The 27,271-nt window shown below is 35.5% G+C and overlaps 1 protein-coding gene across 1 annotated transcript in view; it reads right to left on the bottom strand.

Annotated features, from left to right (window-relative positions):
• Nucleotides 1-591: 591 nt before the first annotated feature.
• LOC139757510 (short transient receptor potential channel 4-associated protein-like) overlaps nt 592-27,271 on the bottom strand; it is a 67,133-nt gene continuing 40,453 nt past the window's right edge. The window contains exon 16 of the mRNA XM_071678021.1: nt 592-27,271. Within this exon, the coding sequence (XP_071534122.1) occupies nt 27,143-27,271 (129 nt within the window). The 3' untranslated portion in view covers nt 592-27,142.

The following is a 27,271-nucleotide window of genomic DNA, read 5'->3' as shown; positions in this document are numbered from 1 at the left end:
TTCTGTGATACAAATTAAATATTTACTTTTTAAACATCTCAAGGAAAATTTGCTGTTGATCTAAGCAAAATTTTGTTTGTGACCTTTTCAAATGTATGTATTTTAAACTTTTTAGTCCCCTTATGTGGTTTGCTTATAAACAATTAATTGTCTGGACCATGTTCCATCTTCTGAACTTTGCAGTTAAAATAAACCAAAATTTTTCCACGAATCAGAAAATTATTAATTTCATGCTTTCACAATATCAAGGCGACTGATGACTTACACAGCTAAGACTACTGACTGTTTTGAATGTAAAGCTGTATTTCAAAACTTTTCAATTTCTCACTTATAGCATACCTTTGAAAAAGAGGATCAGCCATTTCATTGACTGTATTTTCCTTTATGGAATTATGAAGGTTCAGATGTGCACATAAAAATTTCTCAAGTTCGTTTTCACTTCAACATAAACTTTGAATATCAGCCCAACATCTGTCTATATAACTGATCCATGTGGAATTCTTAATCTGTTTTCTTCTTTTAATACATGCTCACCTTCTCTGCCTTAGGAATATCTTTATGTAACAACTAGGAAAAACAGCAAACTACCTGCAGCATATATTATGCCTTTATTTACAGTATTTACAAGTGAAAACCTACATACAGCATACAGAAAAATTCAGACACACTGAAAAGGAAACTGTACATTTATTACAGTATCAATTCAGATGAAGCATTCTTACTGAGGTTGAAAAAGTTGAGCAAAATGAAAGATACAAACACTCAAGGAACACATTACAACACCTGCTGTTTAAAGTGGAATCTCAAAACTCAGGTGTACTCGTGTCAATGACAATGCCTGAAAAACGGATCCTCACATCATGCCTTCACTAAGGCTAGTGAAAAAAAAAGAACATTTTAATAACATAAACTGGTTACTACCTATCACAATGTTGAGAAAATGCATAATATATCTATTTAGTAAATTCTCCAAATTTCATCATCAAGGGTTAGTTACCAAGAAAAATGCACAAACAAAAAAAAAAAGCATAAAAGTGGTACAAGATCCTCTGTTAAATATGTAGCGCCACTTACATCCACACTGCATCCTACCTATGTCACAGCTGTTTGGATATTTTTCCACAAAATATCAAAAAAAATTTACATTTCTTACAAACAGACATACAGCAACTTTTGTCTCAACTCTGCCAGTTTATACAAAATTGTGAGGGTATGAATTGGTGTTTGCTTCTTCCTAACTAACAGATTTTTTGCACCATATATCAATCTTGGTATTCCTAATCTGCGTTTTGAACAATCTGTTACATTACAGAGTCTCAATGTATAAGATTTCAATATGAAGGATATCTAAGAATTGTTTTAGTCAAATATGTAGAGTTAGAACCACCCAAAATGTCAGAGCAGTACTCCATACAAGGATGAAACAATCCTTCATACAACTGGAATAATTGCTCACAAGTTTCTTTAGACAGGTTAACAAGACTGATCAGACCATACTTTGATATCAAGAATGTTAACTGTATCAACTATGTTAAGTGGTGGAATTACAGATACATCAGTGAAGATAAGAAAGTTGCTAGAGTTTAACAGAGAGAAATAGGAAGAAATTTATTGTTTGAGGAATTCAACTTGACTAGGATACAACGGCCCTGCTGGGAAATCCTACCCACCTTATTTCTATGTGAGGTTAGAGTGCACTGGCCCACACCATCATTGGCCTAAAATATGTTAATATGTTCTTTGTCTGAAGTCACTTCCTTTCATTATATACAATGTCCTGAAACTGCTCCTCTGTGCATGCTGAAGGGTTTAATGTACTTAATATAATACTATTTCAAAGTGAGTGTTCAAAACTAACTTTTTAATCAGTTTTCATAATGTTTTTGTAATTCCAAAACTGTTTCACCATGACTGCTTAACATAATATCCATAAGCAATGCCACAAATTGTAAAATTTCAAACTACCACTGCTCTAATCCAAATCACTGTTAACCACAAGAATCTGAAGTGTCTAAGGGAAACTGCCTAGTCCCTCAAAAATTCTTGTCACTTTTGGAACAAACTGCTACTTGACCCTATAAGAATGCACAATTCAAAAAAGTAAAATTACTATATTCACTAGCCTAATTCAGTAGACCAATGTACAAAAAGAGAACCTCATATATGCAATGTCTATGGTACTCCTGGAGAAAATAGTAAAACTTAAAGGAAGTCTGATGCAAAGCTCTGTTAGCTGAAAGCAACAGAAATACTACAGATATGGAGTTGCAGATGAAGCTAAAAAAGTGATCTACTACAACAGATATAATGTTCAGTTATGGCTTTGTACAGTGTCATCACTAAGTTGGACTAATGTACGAGTAAATGTTGCAATGAGGAAAAATGTTAACAAATTCCAAAAGACAATATAGAAACTGGTTTACCAAAATTTGATATTTGTTACTACTTGTAGTTTACATAAGCATAATACAGATAAAGATAAACAAGAAACCTCTGAAATGAGTATCAATAAATATATTGCCAAAAACCCAAGGACATTATATATGACGGGTGTAGAGTGCATGTATGCATCGTGTAATTGTTTCAGATGCTATCTAATCATGGCAGGGAAGGCAATAATGGTACGTGTGTGTGTGTGTGTCTGTGTATGTATGTATGTATATCCCCTATCCCCAGGGATAACATATATATATATATATATATATATATATATATATATATATATATATATATATATATATATATATATATATATATACATACATACTTTTTCATTATACTTAATCGCAGTTTCCCACGTTAGCAAGGTAGCACAAGGAAACAGATGAGGAATAGCCCAACTGAGTTTAAGACAATCAGTTTTGATCAAATGAAGATAGAAAATGCATACAGCATCAAATGAAATATGTACTCAATGAATCTATTACCACAATTACAAAAAGGAGGTGGCAGAGTACAGAAAATGCCTTTTGGCTCTTTTGTCTGGACTTGACGTGACATCCTTGAAGAGATGTTCCTCTCAGTGCACTGAGGCTCTTGACATCTCTATTCAGAATTAAAACAAGAACCAAATTCTAGTCACTGACCATATGATTCAAAAGGCTACTCAAATATATTTCGGCATGCATGAAGAAGTTAGCGGCACGATGACCACATGAAAATAAACAGGTTGAATTTCTCCTACAGGTGGCTTCATCGCTTTAGCCTGGAAGAACCATTATTTCTTGTATTTAACAGGTGGGGCAGTTAGTAGTGAAGAAACTGGAGATGCAGCTTTCCATTCCATTTTACTGTAGGTCTATGTGGAAACTGGCATTGCAAGTAAAAGTTTCTATACTGATGAAATTGTTCATTTTGGAAGCATATGCCTTGTAATACCTTTGGCAGGGTAAAAATAACTGCATCATTCTTCAAGGCTCTTAAGATTGTTTTCCTTTGTTATTCATTCTAAGATTGCAGTCATCTACATTACCTGGTACTGGAGAAGTAAACAAAAGAAAATTTGACTTGAGTTGTATGCTGATTGGTAGCACAAACACTTTATGCCAGCAGCTGAACAGAACTAAACTAAAAAAAAATATGTGATAATGATCTGTTTCTGGTTATAAGGCTCCTAATTATTCCACTGATATCAACGAGCTGAGTATTGGCAGCTTAAAGCTTGATCTCCCAACAGTGTCTTTCATACATCCTACGGGTCAAGGTTAATATCACAGTCTCAGTAATGTCACTGCTTCATCAGCTTTAATCCTATCAAACCCTATCAAACACCCTGCCACCTTTTTTTTGAGAACACTTATTCCTGTACAAATTCCTACATGCAAAATTGTGTTATATGCAATCTATTTCCTTCCTAAATCCACCTTGATCGTCCATAAAGATGTACACTGTGTCTTTTTAATATGATGAATCCCAATCCTATCATCGACTTAGTCAATTTTGCTAAAACTTATTCCTCTCTATTTCTTAAAATCACTGCTATCTCTGTCCCTTATCCCTTTCATTCTGTATTCTTTCTGAAAAGTAAATTTCCCAATGTGAGAAAAATCTAATTTTCTCAAACAAAATATTTCCCTATTATAAGCCATTTAAGAAAACACCCCAAAACGAGCATACTTTCTTCTATACTGGTGAGAAGGGGTGTACAACTGATGATGAGAAGGTACTAGTGGTGGTATGGATATTCTTTACCAACATAAGTATATGATAATTATAGTTTTTTCACGGTGTGATTTCATTCTAGATACATCTAAACACAACACACCCATCTTGATTCTTCGCATTCTCTAAATGTCACTTACCACTATTTGTGGTTACTATTTACACATATCTACATATATTTCTACATACATTTGCACATATTCACATATACATTTACTCTTCAAAATTACTTCCAGAGAGTGGTAGTCTGTAATTACCTATAGTTACCATGAGACACTTAGCAGCCATACAAATGTCACAATATTAAAGAGATTGTTAAAAATAAGTCCACATAAACTAGTGCTCATATGATATTTCCTGGTGCCTGCTACGCCATGTCTCAAGTGACAACTCCAAGCATGTGAAGGTCAATACAGCATCATAAACTGAGAAATTTTGTGAAGACTTTAAGATAAAATATTTGATTTTAAGCTTTCTTCTCATTATTGTGGCTCAGTTTACAAATACTGTGACACTGTGCATATACCCACCTAGAAAAATATACTTTCAAATTGGTGCTAAAACTGTATGGACATAGAGAGAGAATGAGTATGAGGATATATGTGTCAGAAGTGGAGGGGACAAGAAGAAGTGTGAAACAAGCTAGAAATGGAAGGATGGCATGAAAAATATTTCGGGCACTGGAGCCTGAACATGCAAGAGGGTGAAACGTGTGCATGGGACAGTATAGGGGGCATGTGAAGCAGCAGAGGGAAACCACAGAAAGGTCTGTGAGGTGTGGTTATCGATAGGGGCTGTGATTTAAGTGCACTGAATAAAACAGACAGAGAATGGATGTGAGCAAACAGGGTCTTCCATTGTCTGTTTCTACACTACCTTGCTAATGTGGGAAACAGTGAGCAACTATGAAAAAACTAATTGGTACAATAACCAGTACAAGCTTGAATGAAGTATAGCAAGACAGAATTTTTTTAGGAATTTTTTCCTTAGATACAATCAATCCCCAAAATAACATCAATAATAATAATAACAATAATAATGATACTAATAATAATAATAATAATAATAATAATAATAATAATAATAATAATAATGATAAAATCTGGCAGTATCCACAGCCCAAGCATTCTTGTTTTTTATGAATGTGTAGATGTGTATATATGCATACATCTGTGTATGTATATGTACATATGTTCATATGTGTATGTATATGTGCATGTATGGGTGTTTATGTATACATGTGTGTATATGATTGGATGGGCTGTACTTCTTGTTTCCTGGCGCTACCTCGCTGATGGTGGAAACGGTGATCAAGTATAATAAAAATAAATAAATAACCTATACACAGAAATGTATTCCATCAGCACCTAATATTAGTGAGTACTGTACATAAATACATCATTCGCCATGATTTGTTTTCTCACATGCAGACGAAAGATAATAATAGAAAGGTGAAGACAGGTACAAAGATAACATTTTTTGCTGACACATAAACAATGGACTCACCCAGTAAAAGTTTCACTCGCACATTACATAATAACTTAAAGCATGCTTCATCTTTTCCCTTACCATATAGAACAAACATGCATATGAGAATCTAATATCTTAAACTTCATTCCCATTACACAGAGGGAATCAGATGCATATTACCTCTCAGATTCATCCTTGACCTTAACCCAGGTGCAGTGTGTTCATATACAATATGGACCCAAACTGACTGAAGTGCTTCTTACTTAATTTTCCAAATAAGATTCACTGGTCACTTCAAAGTAGCCTCCAGTCACACCTCTATCCTCACACATAAAATATGTTAAAACCTAATTTCAGATTATCCCTGAGCCATTTCCATATTCTCTCACTGCCTCTATCGATTTTTTTGTGATCTACCTTTTTTCCTTGTACCTTCAACTATACTAATATATATCTTATTAACTAACATATCATTTACAATATGTTGTAGAAGACAATACCACCTTAAACACTTTGGGTTATGTGCTCTTTTGGCAATTTCCTCCCACCACATATCCTCACATATTTGTTATTTATGTATCCATTTCACTTATTTGTTATGAACCTGTTCTACTAATTGCTGCTAAGACTTAGGCTGTTAATGTGGCATACAACTGTAAATAAGGTTAAAAGATATTTTCCAACCTTTAACTATACAGTACTATTTAAGTTATTCATTTCAAACTTATTCATTTCAAACTATCTTATATCTTGCCCATCCTCATGTAGACTACGGATCTGCATTCATACATCAACTGGGACAAGTTCTCCCTTCTGCAAGCTTCTTGTGTACTATGTTCTTAAAGTTTTTTCATTCAAAAGAGCTTTTAAAGCACCTCTCTTTTTTTTCTTGTGAGTTTTATATAAATTACTCCAAGCTTTAGTTTTCAGTTACCACCCTTACTGAATATCACTCTCAAATATCAAAACTGACCAATAACTAACAGTACTTTACCATTCACACTCATCTGACACTGTAGAGTTTCTTGAAAAAGCAAGAATCATACTTTTGCCTTAATCTACTTTTAAACATCCTCTTCTTACATACAGCAAAACACCATTCTATTCAACTGATTCACTGATTCAACTAACAAGTGTCAACTGCATGCAACTGTGGTAACTACTTGTAGACGGTAGGCGGCAGGCAACCAACAACCTCGGAAACACTACTGTTTGAGTAATGGGTGAAATAGTGACATCAGCATAATGAGCTAGCACTGCAGTGGCTGTTTTTTTCATTCTTCCTCACCTGCACATGGGTTGCTGGTATTCAGTCCACAAACACTCATCTCTTTTACATAAATCTTTCTGGTCCTTATCCAAAAGCAACAAAAAACTCCTAAAATTCAACCTTGCTTCCTCTTTCCAGCCCTAACCACTTTACAGCCTGCTTTCCAGATGATAAAGCCAATCTTTTCTACATCTTATTTTCTTTTACCTTCACTATGGTGGATTCCACATCTACTCTTCTTACTAAACCTTATGCCCTTTACCTTCACTATGGTGGATTCCACATCTACTCTTCTTACTAAACCTTATGCCCTCTCCTACATCTTCCTCACTAAGGGTCTTCAGAGTTCTTTCCCAGCAAATGGTGGACAAGTTGTATGGACCTAATGGCACACCTCCACAAGTTCTAGTTGCACCACCTCAAAAACCATTCTCCCATACACTTTACCAGGTATATACAATACACTTATAACTTCATAACTCAGACATTAATTATGCAAGGGTACCATACAAGCATTCTGCCAGTTCTCTGACATTCCTTTTAGGCCATGCAGATACTGAACAACCCGACGAACCGGTCAATAACCCTGTCACCCACTTTCTTGCGAAGTTCAAATCTCTCTTATATAATACATTCCTTATTGCAAGCAGTCTCTCAGACTGATCTAATATACTCATTCCTAACATAAAGCTCCTATCTATGCATATCTGTAATATACTCAGTTCTCCTTCATTTGCTTTTCTTTTACACATATGGTTTATCTTTTAACTTTTCTATTCAGGACTTTATATTCAACACTCATTATCTACCCCCAATCAATTCATCATTCAATATTTTCTGAGATTCAGATTTTACAATAATTACTGTCCACTTATACAAATAATTCCTTGGTGCAGTTCTTCTCAAACTAAACCTATACCACATGCCCTTGAAGCAACCTCAACCAATACACTCTTTAATTACCTTACAACACATCAAAGTAATTTTCTACTTTATTATTTCTTTACACATTACTTAACTTTCTTTTTTCACTGTTTCCCTCTGATATCTAATCCTGTACCATCTAAAATGAAAGGCTTGCTGACACATTACTACAAAACAATACAAACCAAGGTTCATGTACAGCACATACAGCCTAACAGCAGGAGACAGTTAAATATTTGAACAATAACTTCTTTATCAATGCAATTTAGGAATGGTAGTAAGTAGTGTGAAAGCATATCATCCATATGTTGTACTTCCTCTCCTACAGCTTCCTGGAAAGAATGGCATGGGAGAAATTGGAGAAGATTGCAAAACCTTGCTTGACCATATTCATTCAATAGCCATATCATCACATGCTAAAAACCAAGAGTAATGACATTATCATTCACAATGCACAAAAGACAGAAGTGTGAGTGATTTTAGGATCCAATGCCATAACAGATCAGTAACAGATGTTATACAAAGTAAACGACTGACTAGACTATGATGCAAGATTCTTTTTCACTAACATGCTCTGAATCCACTAAATATTTTGTTTCCCCTCTTTCATTTGCCTATATTGCTTGATGGCCCTAAAAGCGTACATCTGGTCCATCCCCATATTCCATTCACAATTTTATGCTTCATACAGGCAACTGCTTAGCCCTCCTTTCCCACTTGATGAAAATCATTTGGAAGACTTAGTGAACACTAAAAACTTACTTCTGGGAGCAGTTTTACAATACCTGGAAGCCTTCTTACTCCCTTAGTCTCTTCAAAGCCATTGGAATTGGTTGTACATACTGTATATGTGGTTTACTGCTAATTGGTGTGTTTTCTCCCAGTAACCTGGCCAATGCTGTGTTTTCTCCCAGTATCAAAAACAAAAATGACAATAATTTAAAAAGAAATAAAAACATGATATGGTCAAGATCTTGCCTGAATAAACACCTTAATTTTACAAAACTACATTAAAAAAACTTCAAAACTATACCCATACATACAGTCACAGCAAACAGAATAAGTTTAAATTCTCACATTTTTCAAAACACTCCTTTTTGATCTAATATGAACATCATCTACACACTTAGATGTACCTGTGGGCACTTACTTTCTTACACACGATATGGTGTCCAGTCAAAAATACTCCATCTACACTTCAAATGAAGTATTAACAATAATCCTATTCCATCACAAGAATATCAAAGAAAAATATACGTATGTACATATATGTATATAAGTAAACTGTACAAATCTAAAAGTTTAAGTTTATAATACACCTCAAACACCAATGACTTAATTTTCCAGGATGTGAAATTTTGGTACTCATGCCTATTTCACAGATTCTCCACAAACTATGAAATTTAAATTAACATCACAGTTTTGATTCCTAGTCTAACAACAGCATCATCATCGTCCTTTAACCATTACACATGCTTAAAGCTGAACTATCTCAGCAATTGAGGAATTCGTCAGTAACAAGTTTCAAGAATGCAGGCTTTCTAGGCATTAAATCAACCGCAAATAGTAACTACCAGAGAGCTATCTAACGGAAAACTGTTACCGATTATGAGTAAGAGAGCTATTCTATACAAAACTTGTTACTGGTTATGATCATATCATATGGTATGTTGATAATTCACTGTCAACATGTATCAACTTTTCATGAGTATATATACAAATAATATTAAAGGCTGGATTCCAATCACTGAACAGCCACAACTGAGATCATCTTAAATCCATTACTATAATAATCAGTTTCATGAAGATTTTGCACCACATTCCTGTTTTTCTTTAAACACATTTGGGTTACTTTTCCGTACTATACTCCATGAAGGCAAGAAAGTGAAAGATTCAAAATAAATACAGATCTACCAGACTATCAGTTAAATTTTTCTTCTTCTTTAGGCACAACCAAAATTTAAATACTATTTTTATCAAAGCAAGTTATTAATAAAAATTTTGATTAATGCAAGACAACAATCATGATAATACCAATTATATCAGTAACATTTTGCAAAGTAATGAAACTTGAAAAAATAACAATGTTTGGTCAAATGTACTGATTCACGTACGTCTCAGTAAAAGGTTCATACCAATCCATGGAGTCCTCCTAAGTAGTCCTGGCTCCATAGGTGGTTGGTCACAGTAATTATATTCACAATATTACAAATGCAGCAGGTGAAAATAATTTTTATGAGCACCACTGCATCCTGAAAAAAAAAATAAGGAATCTGCTTGATTAGAAAAGTACAATGAGAGGGTATGCAGTAAATAAGTGACCGTTAACTGAATATTGATTTTAAATAAAGCACTCATTTCTGCTTCTAACAAGGATATTTAACATCATCTAACATCTGAATCTGCAAGAAGCTAGTGCAGTCACAGGCAAGTAATAATTCAGCACAATAATTCGGCATGTAGAAATAACAATGCCTTTAAGAGGCTTACACGCCAAACAGGCATTATCTGCACATAGTAGTAATCTCCTATGAACTGAAACAATTAGATGTGACAAATGCACAGATCACACATCAACCTGTATTTGCCATGGCCTTATACTGACAAAAACGTTTACTGTTTTTGTTACCTTCAAAGATATCAATTTCATGGAAAATGATTCCGCAAATATTTAAACCATGAAGTTCTCAAATTAAAATGCTGAATATCATACACGAAAAAATAAGAAATGACCGGGGTATAAGAGCAAATATTTTTTGCTTTGAAAACTTACTTCATATAAATAGTTTCAGTTCAGACAACCAAAGGCAAAAATTCTTGCAGGTTCCCTTATAAATGAAATTTACAGACACTGTTGTACCTCTTTAATCCGGCAACCATGGGACATGTCACTGCCGGACCACAGAAAATACTGGAAAACAGAAATTGACCCCTAAGTCATACAGGGTTAATGATCCGATCTCACAGTACTCATACAGAGTCTTTACTTTGGCTCAAGATGACAATGGATGAAAATCCACACAAAAGGTGGAGTTACTGGAAAAATTAGATATCTTTTCAGTAACTCCACCTTTTCAAGAACAGATAATGATTTACGTTTACAGTTATTAGCACTAGCACCATCTTCTGCACTTCTTAGTCCCTTGGATGACATCCTGAAAGGCTAAAATACAGCTAAATATCAGAAATTAACGGAACTGTTAATTAGCTCGGCTGCAGTGTAAACAGAATTTGGCACCTCAGTGCTGTAAACAGCACCACCCTAGTGGCAAATCCTTAAACTAATAACTAATGGCGGTAGATTGAAACCGTGCTGAACCATGGGTGTTACCAAACCACAGATCGCCGGATTATAGAGGTACAACCTGTATCTGAACTGCACACTGGGATAACCTTAATCTTAAGTGTGTTTTTCAGTAACTTGGCCCTTCCACAGAAAATAAAAAAAGGCAGCAGATACAATGCTTTTCACCTGTTCAAGTGTTCATGTAACAAAATATTTGTGAGTTATAGGTTAAACATGCAAACAAGAACATATAATCTATTTCACATTAACTGGATGCCTATCTTCATGAACTTCACTGAACAATGCACACTGGATCTATTTCAACATTATAACATTACCATATTTTACATACTAACATGCACAGCTGAGGACTTTAGATCCTTAATAATCCCTCACAGAGTAAATCACATTTCAAGAAGTAACTATAAGGCTTATGATTACAACAAAAGAATACAACATCAAAGAACACTGCAAGCTTGGCTGCTCAAAACAGTAGCTCTATCTTAAGGAAATAAGGAGCTTTAACAGGTTTTGCATGAACACACAAAATTCAACGCTGAAACAATTAAACATCAAAGTATACGGCTGCTTATGTGTAAACCTTTAAGCTAACCAAAATTCAAATGTTGCACTCCTCATATATTTCAATGCAATAGCTTACAAAAGTTCTTTCAGAGAACACTGCAAGCTTGGTTGTTCATAACATTTTTCTTTAAAGGAATAAGTTGCTTTAACAGGTTTATAACTACATACATAATTCCACGCCTAAGCAATTCTATAATGCATACAGACGCTTATGAGTATACAGTATCTTGAAGTTTATCAAAATTCAAATGTAATTTTCATTACTAACTTATACAAACTGAACTTCATATCAGTAAACTCGAAAGGTACACCCACATTTAAACAGTATGCTATGAAACTACATGAAGTTCATTCCAACCAAAGAACAGTTAATGAATTGAAAAAAAAAAGTTGCCTCTTTATCCAGTAGCCAATACTTTTGGGATTGCATGCTTAATATGTGAAATAACAGCAAGAAATCCAAGTAATCCTAAGCATGGATGTTAAAGAATTTATCCTAGGTAATCTATTGCAAAACCAATGTTAAAAAATATTCAAGTACAACTCTTCTCTAATAAAGCATTCTGGCTTATGGTAGAAACTGTAAGAGCACAGCCCCTGATATTTTGTAATTGTTCGTTTCTTTTCATAAAAATGTGAACTGAAGACCAGTGCCATTAGTTGGCATTATGCCTCAACGGCAATTGGTTATCATGGCTCAAGATAACATTGGATGAAAATCCACACAAACCTTAGCATGCCATCATAAAGATTAATATATTTCTACCACTATTTAGATGAAATTCTGTATATAATAAAGTAATTCTGATAGATTTTCATATCAGACTGTCGGACTATGAATTCCATTGACCTATGAAAATGCCTTCATATGTGAATAACAAAAATTTCACTGAATAAATAATCAAATCTGCTTGAAAACTGTTACCATGGGTCTCTTCAGACAATCTTGTGTCTACTGACAGTTGTTGATGGGTATCTACACAGGGAAAGATCTTCGTATAAAATATTCTTTTCTATCTACAGTCCGACTCTAAAGCTCACAAAGGATCACAAATCAGAGTTAGTACCTTCATTCATATAAACACTATTTGATAAAAATCAAGTATCAGTTCTTAATATTTTGGGTTTACTGCATTTCATTTTTATACACTACAGTTTTTTATTATTAAAAATGGAATAATACTAAATAAAAGAATACATAAAGTACTCATGAAACATAAGTAGTATATTCATGAACATATGAAAATATATTACAACAGCAGACAATCATATACAGCTCCTCAGCTCAAAATTTTGCCGCATGCAGCCAGAATGTCCCGCAATAAATACAATAATTCTTACAATTACCTGAGCAATGTATGAAAAAGTGGTCTTGCTGTAAAGAGACCTGTCTCATATTAAAATGGTAGAGTGGGAAGACAAGGGTATTAACTTACCAAGAGTTGCTTGCTGAATATCACAACTGCCATCAAACCTGATGGAATCCGCCATGCAGTTTCAAAAAACCACCCTAACCAAAAGCCAACCTAACAGATGCTACCTCAATCCCTGACAATTGGCGTTATTTATTCATGTGTCATCTACCAACAATCAAAATTACTATTCAGAAAAGTCTAACATCAAATAAAGTAAAGATGAGTCAGACAGGACTTATGCTGTACTTGCTCATCATCAACAGAGGATAAGGTCCTTTACATCAAACCTGTTTTTCATTTTCACAATATCAAACTAAATTGATTCAACAACATATCAGTACACTACTTCTAATGACAATGTGTCAGGGGTAGGAGACCTCAATTTCTGCAAAACTAACTCCTACAAAATGTGTATGATTGTAAGCACTTCATCCCCTCCATGTAAATACATGTGGAGTTAAAGATATCATACACTTATCTGAAACCACACTCCTGGACATTTATAAGTTACACTTTTTTGTCTTTGCCCCAGACACTGTCCATCCCTTCAAGACTACAAACATTGATTCAGCATATCTCAAAAACGTTCTTGCCCACAATGCAACTACCACAATGAAGACACTGAACACATGCTTTTTTTCCCCCACATAAACACACAAACAACATCACCAAACATTCCTGAGTGCTGCACGAGTCCCACAAAAGATACAAAGGGCTCCTGGAGCTACAAGATAAAGGTAAAAGGTAAAGACATTAGATAAAAAGAATTGCAGGAGAAGCCTGATTTACAAGGGATGGTGCTCATTCCAGATACAATCTCAATAAGGCGAGAGGTAATCAGGTATTCAAATTTCTTTCATACAACACAACTGCCTCTCATGCCTTTGCGAGATAGTTTTAGGAACAGTTGAATAACATCCTCATTTGCACACATTCATTCTCTAGCTTTCATGTATAGCATACCAAAGCCAGAGCCTACCATCCGGAGCCAAGCCATAACACTATTCCAAAGTTTAGCTTGGCTGCTCCTTAAGCCCTGGTTCAGCTCAGACAGCACAGATCCCCTTATATACCACATTAATCTAATCTACTTTACTGTATGCAGAGCAAGATCCTCCTATATACCACATTAATCTAATCTATTTCACTGTATGCATGTCTCGGCCTCCTGAAAGCTTATGTTGATACCCTTAATCTTTCATCACTCCAACCTTCAATCTCCTTCTCAGTCTTCCCCTTCCCCTTACTCCTCAATTTTGACAAACAGATCCTTTTAGTAAGTCTGTCTCTGCTCATTCTCACCATCTGTCTGAACCAGTAGAGGACACCCTGGTTCACTCTCTCAGGCAGATTGCACATACTAATACACAAAATGCACAATGTATACTTATCATCATGTTAACAATGTTTTAATTCTACTGAAAATTTGTTTTACTTCTGACATTTTGTGCGTATCTGTACTCAGAAACTGCTTATCCTTACTGGTATAAATCTGAATTAACTGTGCTAAAGGCTATTCTATGCAAGCAATACTATTCTTTCGCTTTCTCATCAGTTCGACTTTAATATCAATATCCTACCTTAAAAGGCGCATTGTTTTACTTGCTGTCTTATAGAAAAAAGAGTTAACATGAAAGACAGAGTGGAAGATATATAGCAGTTTTGGTAAAACAGGAAATATCAGTAAACTCTACTAGATATTAAACTTTAACATATCTTTTGTTGCTTATGCTCTGATATAATTTGCCAGACAGTTGGCATACTTACATCTGACAAGCAATGCTTTCAAAATGCTTCACTTCCTCTGTATTTTCAAAGTGATTCAAAGAAACTAAAATAAAGTCTATATTCATGTTATATCTAAATATCTACCTTTATTGTTATTAAACATTAATCTTGACTGTTTGCTGATTAATTCTTTCTGGTATGCACTTACAAAAATATTATAAAAAAAATCTTATAGAAGTTTATCCTTTGTGCCTAATTTCTTGTTTTCATTACGAAGTCCATGTTTACCTTGTGTACATTTCTCCATAAAAATTTACTAATACACTCTCAGTCAAATTTCTTTTGGATATGATAAATATATATGATCTACACAATTCAGACAAGTAGCAGGCTTTATAAACTAGACTGCTTGTAAAAATGTAACTTAGACAATATGTTTCAAGGAAGGTTATATAATAACCATAATAAAACTTTGTGCATGAAGAACAAATATCACAACTGATAGCACAATGCTCATAGTTCGCATCATTACACTACCTTAATCTAATAACTCAGAAACTCTTCCAGAAGCCAAAGACCTGAGTATGCGCCACTGAGGTGAGAATTACCATCTTGTCTGATAAAAATCCAAGACAGTATAACTTAAAATAAGCAAAGATCTAAGACACAAAAAAGTTATATTTTACAATTAATGGCACTAATTTTGCACAATGCTCCTCTTGATACTATAAAGTAACATGCTCTTAATATTTCTCTGATATTAAACTTCTCATCAGCCAAAAGAAACAGAGCTAGACATGGTATACTTCAACAAGTCTAAGGTGCAAACAATGGAAATAATTCTGAAATCAAATCCCAGTGTCCAAGAAAATAATTCATTTAGACACTTCCAGATGTTATGTGCCACATATGATCTAAGATAATATTTTTCATGCCCAATTGCCTCTCTCATGCCAACAGTGTATATATATATATATATATATATATATATATATATATATATATATATATATATATATATATCCCTGGGGATAGGGGATTAAGAGTACTTCCCACGTATTCCCTGCGTGTCGTAGAAGGCGACTAAAAGTGGAGGGAGCGGGGGGCTGGAAATCCTCCCCTCTCGGTTTTTTTTTTAATTTTCCAAAAGAAGGAACAGAGAATTGGGCCAGGTGAGGGTATTCCCTCAAAGGCCCAGTCCTCTGTTCTTAACGCTACCTCGCTAATGCGGGAAATGGCGAATAGTTTGAAAGAAAGAAAAAGAAAAATATATATATATATATATATATAAAAAGAGCCTCATCAGCACACATCCAATCACTATCTGGCATATATAGTGTACTGAAATCAGCACCTACCATCCACAGACGAGCCCCATCGACTAATTCATAGTTCAATTGAAGAAAAATCACTTTTACGAGTAAAATCAGGATTTCATCATGAAACCCTTGAAACAGTGATACAGCACAACTCCTGTCTTCTTACTTCAATGATATAATTCAGACTATTGCACCATAGATACAATGACAAGAGAATCTAATTAGTTTGTTGTTTACTTGCAGAAAGGAGTATTTGTAAGAAGAGAGAGATATGGTGGATTATGTTTAAGCTATTGACAGTTTAGCAGAGGAGTTCATTTGGCCAAAATATATCATTACATGTTTGGAATGTTCTAATTCATTAGCTCTTTAGATGTGAGCCAGAGGAAAAAATGCATCTCCTAAGAACAAGGGACAATGAAATATAAATAAAAAGGTACCATGAACTGTTTAAAATGCCGAAGCAATTTAAACATATATAATTAAATATGAACCTTGGCACATTGCTAGACAATTAATCTTAATGTGCTGCATGCCATTTATAAACTTTCATGAACCAAGTAACCAAGCTATTCTTAGAGACTGAGAAAGTCTTTCTCATCATGATATTCAAAATCAATCTCTTCTCTTCAAGATCTTTTATGTTCAAATCAGATAAATAGGCTGTCATCATCTTGTAAGCCCTAAAAAAAAAAATCTTGTCTATGCAGATCAATTGGGTTTGGTCCACTTAGAAGCACATGGTCTCATACTATCATGGTAACCTATGGGTAACTGAGAGGATTACTGATTATTCCGTAAAGTAATTAGAGATCTGGGTGACATATGGCACCTATGTATATGACTCTAGAAAGCTTGGGCTTATCAATATGTGGGCTGAAAAGTTGAAAATGCACATACCCATGCTCAGCAGTTTTTTGGAGAGTGTAAATGACCTCTTTCCACCATGGTCACACATGGGTCACTAGTCTAAGCAGAGTTGCAGGTGACATATGATACCTATACCCACCCTTAGAAAGCATGAACCTATCTAAACCTGGGCAGAAAATATGAGAATGCATATATATATATATATATATATATATATATATATGCTCTTCACTTTCCCACTAAAATGTATGTAGAGGGAAAGCACTTAAAGGATTAAAACTATCTATATCTCTGATGCCTATTCCCTTCTGAAACTCCCTCAAGAAGGTGGCCACATCAAAAGTCACCATAACTGGTGAATTCCGGTGCCTCTTCATGGCCTTTTAGTGCCTTACCCTTAACAGGTCACTATCATAGGGCAACTGCAGCACAGTGTTTCCAGTAGCTTAACACACATGAAAAATCAAAGTATGTCAGTTTACCTCCAACACTGTCATCCATCATAATGCAACACAGGAAAGTATCTGCTTTAGCAAACTGGGATACATCTAGACTTCTGCAGGAAGAATATCAATCTTAAAGACAGGAACAAAATAATATACCTATATATAAACTTTCTAAAACATAAACAGTGTAGTAAGTCTACCATCACGAAATTTAAGCATCCCTACTCTTTTTCCAGTTTACAAGATTGAGGTTGGCTACCCTAGTTCTGAAATGCATTTTCCAAAGAGCACATTTATGTGCACTTGACCCATCCCATATAAAAATGGAGAAAGTAAATGATAAAAGAGACAATATTCCAAGGAACTTCCTCCAAAATTAGATGTAACTTGTATGAACACTGACAAAATTCATATGGTGAAGTATTATGCACAAAATGTCAATCTCGGTATCAAGTTAACACTATACTTCATAAATTCAGTTATCTTTTGAGTAATTGGCACTCATCTATGAACCAATGCCCACTCTACTTTGGGATCACATCATACTTCTATGTATGCAAGTGATTAATCTATATATCTATTTATGTCTATACAGTTATTACTACTTTAACATTTCATTCTAAGTGCAGAAGTATAAGCTCTACAGATGAGATCAATATTCTCAATACAATAAAAAGGAAATATTTCTCAGACATATCAGAGTAGCTAATGTCCTCTGATTAATAGCAACTATATCGACTACAGCAGTTTTACATAAATGAAGCTGTCTATCACAGTGGGACTTATAAGATCCTGATCGTTTCTTTTTTTTTTTTTTGCAACATACCAACGACAAACACCAAAACTAAAATTACTTGTTCAGCTACCAAACCTATCCATCTTACCGAAGAACACGGGTTTCAGGGTCATACAAAAAAATTTAGAAAAATATACTGAGAGGTGCCCATCAAACTTTGGTGACTAGCCATTCCACCTTCAAAGCCTAACGAAGAACTTGCATAAACATAAAATGGCAATATTATCCAAGTAGCCTAAAATTAGAATATTACTCTAGTTCTGATGATGCATGAAGTATCATCCAAAAACTAATGCTCATTTTCTAACAACACATAATGCATCATAAAAGAAAAAACTTATATTTTGATTAAGCTGTATTATATATACTGTATATATAAGCAGAAAAAAATGGATAAAATAAAAATTATTTTCATAAATCTTCATCATGGCACTCTACAAACTCAATGTATATATATATGTTAAGTTTTTCATAACATTATATCAAATGATGAATGTATCATAATTATTCTTAATTCAGTATGCCATGAATAGATAATATACTAATGTTAGTGAACAAGGTCAATTCTTCCTCTGTTCCTAGCATTACCTTACCAATGTGAGAAATGGAGACTATGTATGAAAAAAATGATAAAAAAGAACCAAAAACAGCAAGAATGTAATACCAAATGTATGTATTACAAAACAATCATTTATGAACAAATACAAGTAAAAAAGAGGATGAATGATCGAAGCTATCTTATATCAAATCTGAAAACATTTATTGGCCAGTCATCACTAGCCATCTCACTGTAGGTTTACTTTGCAGGTGAGGGCCAGGGTTCCTCACCAAGGCCCCATCAGTGATAACTGCTAATAACTACCACAAAATATTCAAGCTCTTTATCCACATAATTCACGTAAGATGATGCACCCTATATAAGCAAATCACAGCCTGCATCCAACTAATCAACTTGAGAAGGCAGATAATACAAATACTAATGTGAAGGTAGCATCTCACTTTGCTGAGTACTCACAAATGACTCTTCTGATGCAAACAACTCACTAACATAATTAGTCAGTGTTAGACCTGACACTACAAGCCGAAGGGTAAGGTCACTGTCCCAAACAGAGAATCAATGCCACAAAGAATTCTTGACTAAATTCCACACTAAATGATTGGACATCCTGCCATCTGAATTAGTGGCCAGAACATCCCTACATTTTCTGTGAACCTTAAAAATAGAACATTATAACATCTACTACCTAAGTACTTGTGATGGAGAAAAGAAGCAACATCTAAATCAAAGGCAACAAAATATCGAACATCTAAAACCTGGATGAATTCAGAATATCACAAATGAATGTTAAGAGAAACGAGATAAGTAAGTGGTGGGATTGAGGTAGCAGCTGGAGGGTCAACTTTTGAAAAGCTGGGGTCAAAAGTTGATAGGTCACTACAGCAAAGTTTCAAGGCTAACATATAATCTTAACAGTGAAGAATCCTTCCCTAGATAAGTAGTCTTTCTAGCTCATTCATCCAATAATGAATACAATGAAGATTTGAATTTAAAATTCGAGTACAAAGGAACTAAAATATCTGTACAATTAATTAATTTGTGTATTTCTTCACATAATTACTGTATATACATTAAGTTTTGATTAGCAGAACTTTGAAGTGAAAGAATGTATAATGTATTTCACAAAACTGTAACTAAAATGACTTCATTTCCTTTTATACAGATTTCTAGCAACATTGTGTAAACTACCCTGTGTTTACAGCAATGTCCCAATAAGAATTTCCTTTAAATTTTGTCTATTAATTGATCTATATCTCTGATGACCATTCCCTTCGGGAACTCCCATCAAGGAGGTGGCTCAAGCATCACATTGTTTTTATAGTGAATACTGACATGTAATGTGCAGCGGACTTATCAAGCTGGTAATATGATTAAAAACCTTCATAAATAACAGGAATGGTGTCAGGTTAAGTTGGTATCACACCTGATCTGTGCTGACTGAAAAATATATGGTGGAAACTAATCTGTAAATCTAACTCCAAGGTTGTAGTGTTGTGAAACACTTTAATGCTTATGTATTCAGAAAGCAAGGTGCCTCAGTATTATCAACAAGGCATCATATGCTTTAGAAAAGCAATAATGGGTCATGAAAAACTGAGAAAAAATATCAAGTTTTATAAGTTGTCAATATGCCATGCTTCAAAAATCCCCCCAAAAAACCTGAAATACAGATTAATGCAATTTATGTCGAAATGTCTCTCAGAAGTGGCAAATTAGTCATAAGCAACAGCATGTGACAAAGGTCACCAATTCTCAGGAATATCATATATGTACTGATGTTGAAAAAAAAGCTAGGTTACTAAACAGAACTCTCAGATACAGTAGTATGTATCGGCATTCTGTGTAGTATCAGAAGAAACATAACTGTACATGAGAATAAAGAACTAGTTCATTCTTTGCATTTATCAAAAATTTCTTGAAGATATTCACATGATTCTGTACTGTGTTCATTAGATTTGTAGGTTGTCACTGTATTACTGGAAAATGTGTCAAGAAGGTCCTTCAAAATAGTATCAGATGAGGGACAAAAATTATTACCTTTTTTCATGTCAAACATTTTTGTTCAGTTTTGTTTTGATCACTGAAATTGAATTTCCTAAGCAAAGATAAAGTGAGCTGGGAATGTAAATGCTCAAAACCTTTGTTCAGGACTTGGTTGGACAATATATTATCACAGAAAACTTTCCATAAATCACATACAGCTGTTCCACCACCACTAATGACCTAAAGCACGAAGGTAACAAAATGAAATGTGCATAAATGCCTGCATGGTGTCAGAATTTGCAAAGAGATGGCATTAGCCAAATTTGACGTCACCCTGCTCACTCAGAGAGTATCAGTAAACATCCAAATGGATCTAAATGAGAAACTGCAATAGTTGGTGCCTGAGTAAGGGAAAGTGTGTGAAAGGAGGAAGTTGAGAGTAAAAATGAATAAAAGCAAGGTTATTGGGTCTAGCAATGCAGAGGGTTAAGTCTGTTGAGGGGTGAGTCTGAACAAAGAAAATTTGTAAGTGGAACTGGAGCATCAGGCCATTATCAATCTTACAGGGTACAGAAGTTACATGCTCATGCCTCCTGAATTTACAGCAGAGACTCTAAGATTCTGTTTGAATATGAATTTCCTCACTTCTACAGCAATATGTATACATAATTTTATAACTAACACTTCCTAATTAATATTCATTTTTTTATTTATCATACATTGTCGCTGTCTCCCATGTTAGCGAGGTAGTGCAAGGAAACAGACGAAAGAATGGCCCAACCCACCCACGTACACATGTATATACATACACGTCCACACACGCACAATATATACCTATACATCTTAACGCACACATATATATACACACACAGACATATACATATATACACATGTACATAATTCATAGTCTGCCCTTATTCATTCCCATTGCCACCCCGCCACACATGAAATGAAAACCCCCTCCCCCGGCATGTGTGCAAGGCAGCGCTAGGAAAGACAACAAAGGCCACATTCGTTCACACTCAGTCTCTAGTTGTCATGTATAATGCATCAAAACCACAGCTACCTTTCCACATCCAGGCCCCACAGAACTTTCCATGGTTTACCCCAGACGCTTCACATGCCCTAGTTCAATCCATTGACAGCACGTCGACCCTGGTATACCACATCATTCCAATTCAATCTATTCCTTGCACGCCTTTCACCTCCTGCATGTTCAGGCCCCGATCACTCAAAATCTTTTTCACTCCATCTTTCCACCTCCAATATGGTCTCCCACTTCTCCTCGTTCCCTTCACCTCTGACACACATAACCTCTTGGTCAATCTTTCCTCACTCATTCTCTTCATGTGACCAAACCATTTCAAAACACCCTCTTCTGCTCTCTGAACCACACTCTTTTTACCACCACACATCTCTCTTACCCTATTATTACTTACTCGATCAAACCACCTCACACCACATATTGTCCTCAAACATCTCATTTCCAGCACATCCACCCTTCGCAAAACTCTATCTATAGCCCACGCCTCGCAACCATATAACATTGCTGGAACCACTATTCCTTTAAACATACCCATTTTTGCTTTCCAAGATAATGTTCTTAACTTCCACATATTTTTCAACGATCCCAGAACTTTCGCTCTCTCCCCCACCCTATGATTCACTTCCACTTCCATGGTTCCATCTGCTGCCAAATCCACTCCCAGATATCTAAAACACTTCACTTCCTCCAGTTTTTCTCCATTCAAACTTACCTCCCAATTGACTTGTCCCTCAACCATACCGTACCTAATAACCTTGCTCTTATTCACATTTACTCTCAGCTTTCTTCTTTCACACACTTTACCAAACTCAGTCACCAGCTTGTGCAGTTTCTCACCCAAATCAGCCACCAGCGCTGTATCATCAGCAAACAACAACTGACTCACTTCCCAAGCTCTCTCATCCACAACAGACTGCATTAATTAATCTAACCCTTTATCAGGCAAATTGCCATATATGGCTGCTCAAATATGACACTGTGAAGCCCATCACAACTCTAAGATGTGCATTCTTTTTAGCATTATAGCATTCTTCACTGTTGTAACCACTACCCCTATCATATCAAAACCAAAACAATTATCTGCCAAAGATATCAGTCTCCATGCAGTTCATGGGGGCTGCTTCTGTGCCCACTTATCCACTTTCTCTAGTCTCTTTCTCCTGTCCTAACAGAGGTAAGTTACTGACAGTTGTGTAATCATTATTCAATGACTGTTGAGGAAGATGATAACGTTATAAAAGAATGAGTCTGATCATTTTCTTAGATGTATTATTCAGCATAATGCCAAATTCATGAGAGGTCATGTGTTAGCAATTGTATTCACTTTGTCATCAAAGAGAGTACTTTGCTACTTGCTTATACTCTGCCTGATTCATCCAAGATGATAAACAGTTAATCTTAGTAATCTACTAATCTAAATATCAGATAAATCTGAGGTTACTCTGTAAATTTCTACTTAGTATCAGAGGAACTAAAACAGAATTTGAAAATGAAATTCTACTCATCACTTTGTCAGACAGCTTCGCATCACCTTGCTGTAGCAGACATGCAATATCTAAGTTGTTTAGCAATCTATCTATATGTCTGATGTCTGTACCATCTGGAACTCCCTCAAGGAGGTGGCACGGCAACAGAGAACTAGAGAACTCCAGTGCCATATCATGTTCAAGTGCTGATCTGGTATGTCAGTGTTATGTGGAAAACCAAGCACGCAGTAGCTGCAACAATATCACCTGTTTCTCTTGGAAACTGCTGTGTATTTTCTCGTCATTTCTAAACATATATCCAATCAGTGGTGCCTACAAGTGGATAAAGGGTTAAGGTCTTGGTGCATTACACATAAGAGATACAGAATGAACGCAAATGAATGAGGCCATTTCTTTCTCTGTTCCTGGTGCTACCAAGCTGACATGGGAAACAACAAACAAGTGTGGAAAAATAATCAATTTATGATATCAGACCAAAATGAAGGATGTGCTGAAGAGAACTTCAGGTTATTTCTCACTTTAATTTGTGATAAACAAATGAAAACCAGTTTGTTAACAGCTTTCATGAGTGAATTCTCTAGAACATGAGAAATAAATTATCCAATTAATCAAAGAGTGCTCATGTTGCACTGACATCATCTAATGTATAACTCTTACGAAAATAACAAGGATTTGCTTACACTATGTAAAAGTTTTGTAGCAGCAATTTGACTATTACTATGGTGGGGACATTACACATGATTGTATGGAATGTTTTCCAAGTTCCTGTTTGTTAAAAAGTCCTGGACTTGTGTCTCTGGCTTACTGTCAGACTCAGAAAACATTGTTACAATAAAGTAACAATTACAAGATTTTTTCCCATGATGTTGAAACACACCTAAGCCCTTCCACCCCTGTGGCCCATAAATTTAAAAGCCATACAGATAATGTATGCATAAAAAGAAAAATCATATCATCATATGTAAAATGATCCATTTCCTTCTTCAATTAAAAAACTTTTGTGAATGTAGAGAGATTTCAAGCTCTTGTGGAAATTCTCTTATACTCAATGAGATTCTCTGATGTCTTTACGGACAGCAAAGTATATAACTTTACAAAGAAATTTCTATTTCTATTTCAAAATCCACTCAATATTAGACTGCAAGTCAAATAAAAATACTGTATCACTGACTCAATGCAGCCCATCTCAAGAGAAGAATACTGATAATCATATGGGATGTTTACCTCTAACCGCATTTTGTCCACTTTCAGCATATTGACGGTAAGTCATGAATATTACATAAGTGCTTTCAGTGTAATTCCACCTTGATTATGGATGTCTACTTGTATCAAAAGCACTTAATTTGGCAACAAATGGTTCCAGCACTGCAGGCTGTTAAATCCTAGACATGTCAAAGCAACAATGCAGTCAATTTCAGTATAATGTACTACTATGAATATATTTGGAAACACCATTGGAATCTTTTACAGACATCCCAAATGCCTCACCTTTAACGTAAAACAGATTACAGAACGGATGGTACTGCAGCTGAATTTCTTAAGAAAGGGGGTGACTGTGCTGCTGATTGGTTGGATTTTCAATGTATGCATGGAACATAGTGAGGTGCCTGAGGAATTGCAGAACACATGTATTGTGCCACTATATAAAGGCAAGGGTGATAAAGGTGAATATTCAGACTACAGAGGTATATGTTTGTTGAGTGTGCTTGGTTAGCTGTATGGGAAAGCAGTGACTTAGTAGGTAAAGGCATGTACAGAACATCAGATTGGGCAGGAAGAATATGGTTTCCAAAGTGGTAAAGGATGTGTGAATCAGGTGTTTGCTTTAAAAAAGTTGAGTAAAAAACACAGAGAAACAGAAGGATCGGTGTGTTAAATTTATGGATCTTGAGAAAGCATATGATAAGGTTGATAAAGATGCTTTGTGGGAGGTCTTAAGAATATATGGTGTGGGAGGAAAGGTGCAAGAAGTAGTGAGAAGTTTTCATCATGGATGTAAAGTATGTGCATGGGTAGGAAAACAGAGTGAGTGATTCCAAGTAAAGGTCAGTCTGTTGTAAGGGTGTGTGAAGTCATCATGGCTGTTCAATTTGGTTTTGGATGGGGTAATGAGAGAGGTAATTGCAAAAGAGCCTTGGAGAGAGGGGTGAGTGTGCAGACTGTAGGGGATGACGGGGCCTGGGAAGTGTCAGTTGTGGTTTTCTAATGATACAGTACTAGTGGCAGATTTGATTAAGAGACTGGTGACTGAGTTTGGAAGTGTGTGAAAGAAGGATGTTGAGAGTAAATTGTGAATGAAAGATAAGGTTGTTAGGTTTAACATGGTAGAAAGACAGATTAGCTGGGCTGTGAGTTTGGCTGGAGAAAATTTGGAGGGTGTGAAGTAATTTAGATAGCTGGGAGTGGACATGGCATCAAATGGAACCATGGAAGCAGAAGTGAGCGATATGGTAAAGAAGGGGTGAAGGTTTTGGGAGCAAATAAGACTGTGTGAAAAGAGAGGTTATTATTTGGGTAGACATATATGAGTGTTTGAAGATAACATAGTCCCAACGATGTAAGGATGTGAGGCATGGGCTATAACTGAGGATGTGGGGAGGAAGGGGTATGTTTTGGAAATGAAATGTTTGAGGAAAATATACAGTGTGATGTGGTCTGATTGAGAAAGTAATAAAAGGCTAAGAAAGAGGCTGGTAGTAAAAAGAGTGTGGTTAAGAAAGCTGAAGGGGATGTACTGAATTGGTTTGGTCATATGGAGAGAATGAGTGAAGAGAGGTTGACACAGAGGATATTTGTGTCACAAGATATACTAACTTGGAGCTGGAAGAATGGAGTGAAAACGATTTTTAGTGATTGTGGACTGAAAATGCAGGAGGGTGAAAGGGGTGCATGGGATAAGGTGAATTGGAACAATGTGGTAAACTAGGGTTGATGTGCTGTCAATAGATTGAACCTGGGTATGTGTAACAGCAGGGGAAGCCATTGAAAGATATGCAAGGCCCTGCTGTGGATGAGGACCATGGTTCTGGTGCACTGCACATGACAGCTAGAGAATGGATGAGAGTGAATGTGGCCCTTCTTTGTCTGTTCCTGATGCTACCTCGCTAATGTGGGGAGTGGAGATCAAGTATGAAAAATAAATGAAAAAAAATCTGTTCTAGATGCTTATTGCATATTGCTATGATGCAATTCTTTTTGGAGCTTAAATATATTTTTTCAGTTAACCGAATTCCATGCAGGCTTTTCTCTCATCCTAGCTTAAATATAAGGAAGAGAATATTCCCTTGTGTAAAAGACAAGACTTCCTGTGTCCATATACAAATCAATATCAAAAAAGTGACATAGCTTCCAGTCTGTAGCAAACATATGCCCCAGTCATGAGCAACACGTTTAAATTTGTCTAGCCTTTTGTTAAATATCACGACTAGATCATCTTGGATACATGTGTATTACTCCAAGTACTCTAGAGCTCAACTTTATCTCTAGTGTTCCTGATAATACTGCCTGCTACAAGCAAGAGCAGCACATAGTGTTGCTGGCAATATACGCTGTGCAAAATGTTCCTGTGCCCTGCTACAAGCATCACCACTACTTCAAGGCAAATAGGACATAAAGCTACAATTTTGTACTAAAACTGCAAAACTTTGCATAACAAGGAGACAGGCTACTGTCCTTTCATCTGATGCAGTTTACATACACATGGTTTAAGATGAAAAAATATTTAATCTTTTATCATATTGTGTAACTTATCATCCACATCTGCATTGTTTCCTCCAAAGCAGCTACTTGTATCACCAACTAGCTAGTGCGGGAGAGGCTGAGGTCCTCAGGGGAAAGGTAATGGAAAATGCAGTCTGGTGAGAGCTTATTCTCTGCAACCAAAGTTGCCACGGTTTCTCGCCAGAAGTCAAAGGAGATGCCAGAACT

The sequence above is a fragment of the Panulirus ornatus genome, chromosome 27, assembly GCF_036320965.1.
Source record: "Panulirus ornatus isolate Po-2019 chromosome 27, ASM3632096v1, whole genome shotgun sequence".
NCBI classification, from domain to species: domain Eukaryota; kingdom Metazoa; phylum Arthropoda; class Malacostraca; order Decapoda; family Palinuridae; genus Panulirus; species Panulirus ornatus.
The sequence above is the reverse complement of the archived record's forward strand: the minus strand, read 5'-3'. Positions and strand labels throughout refer to the sequence as shown.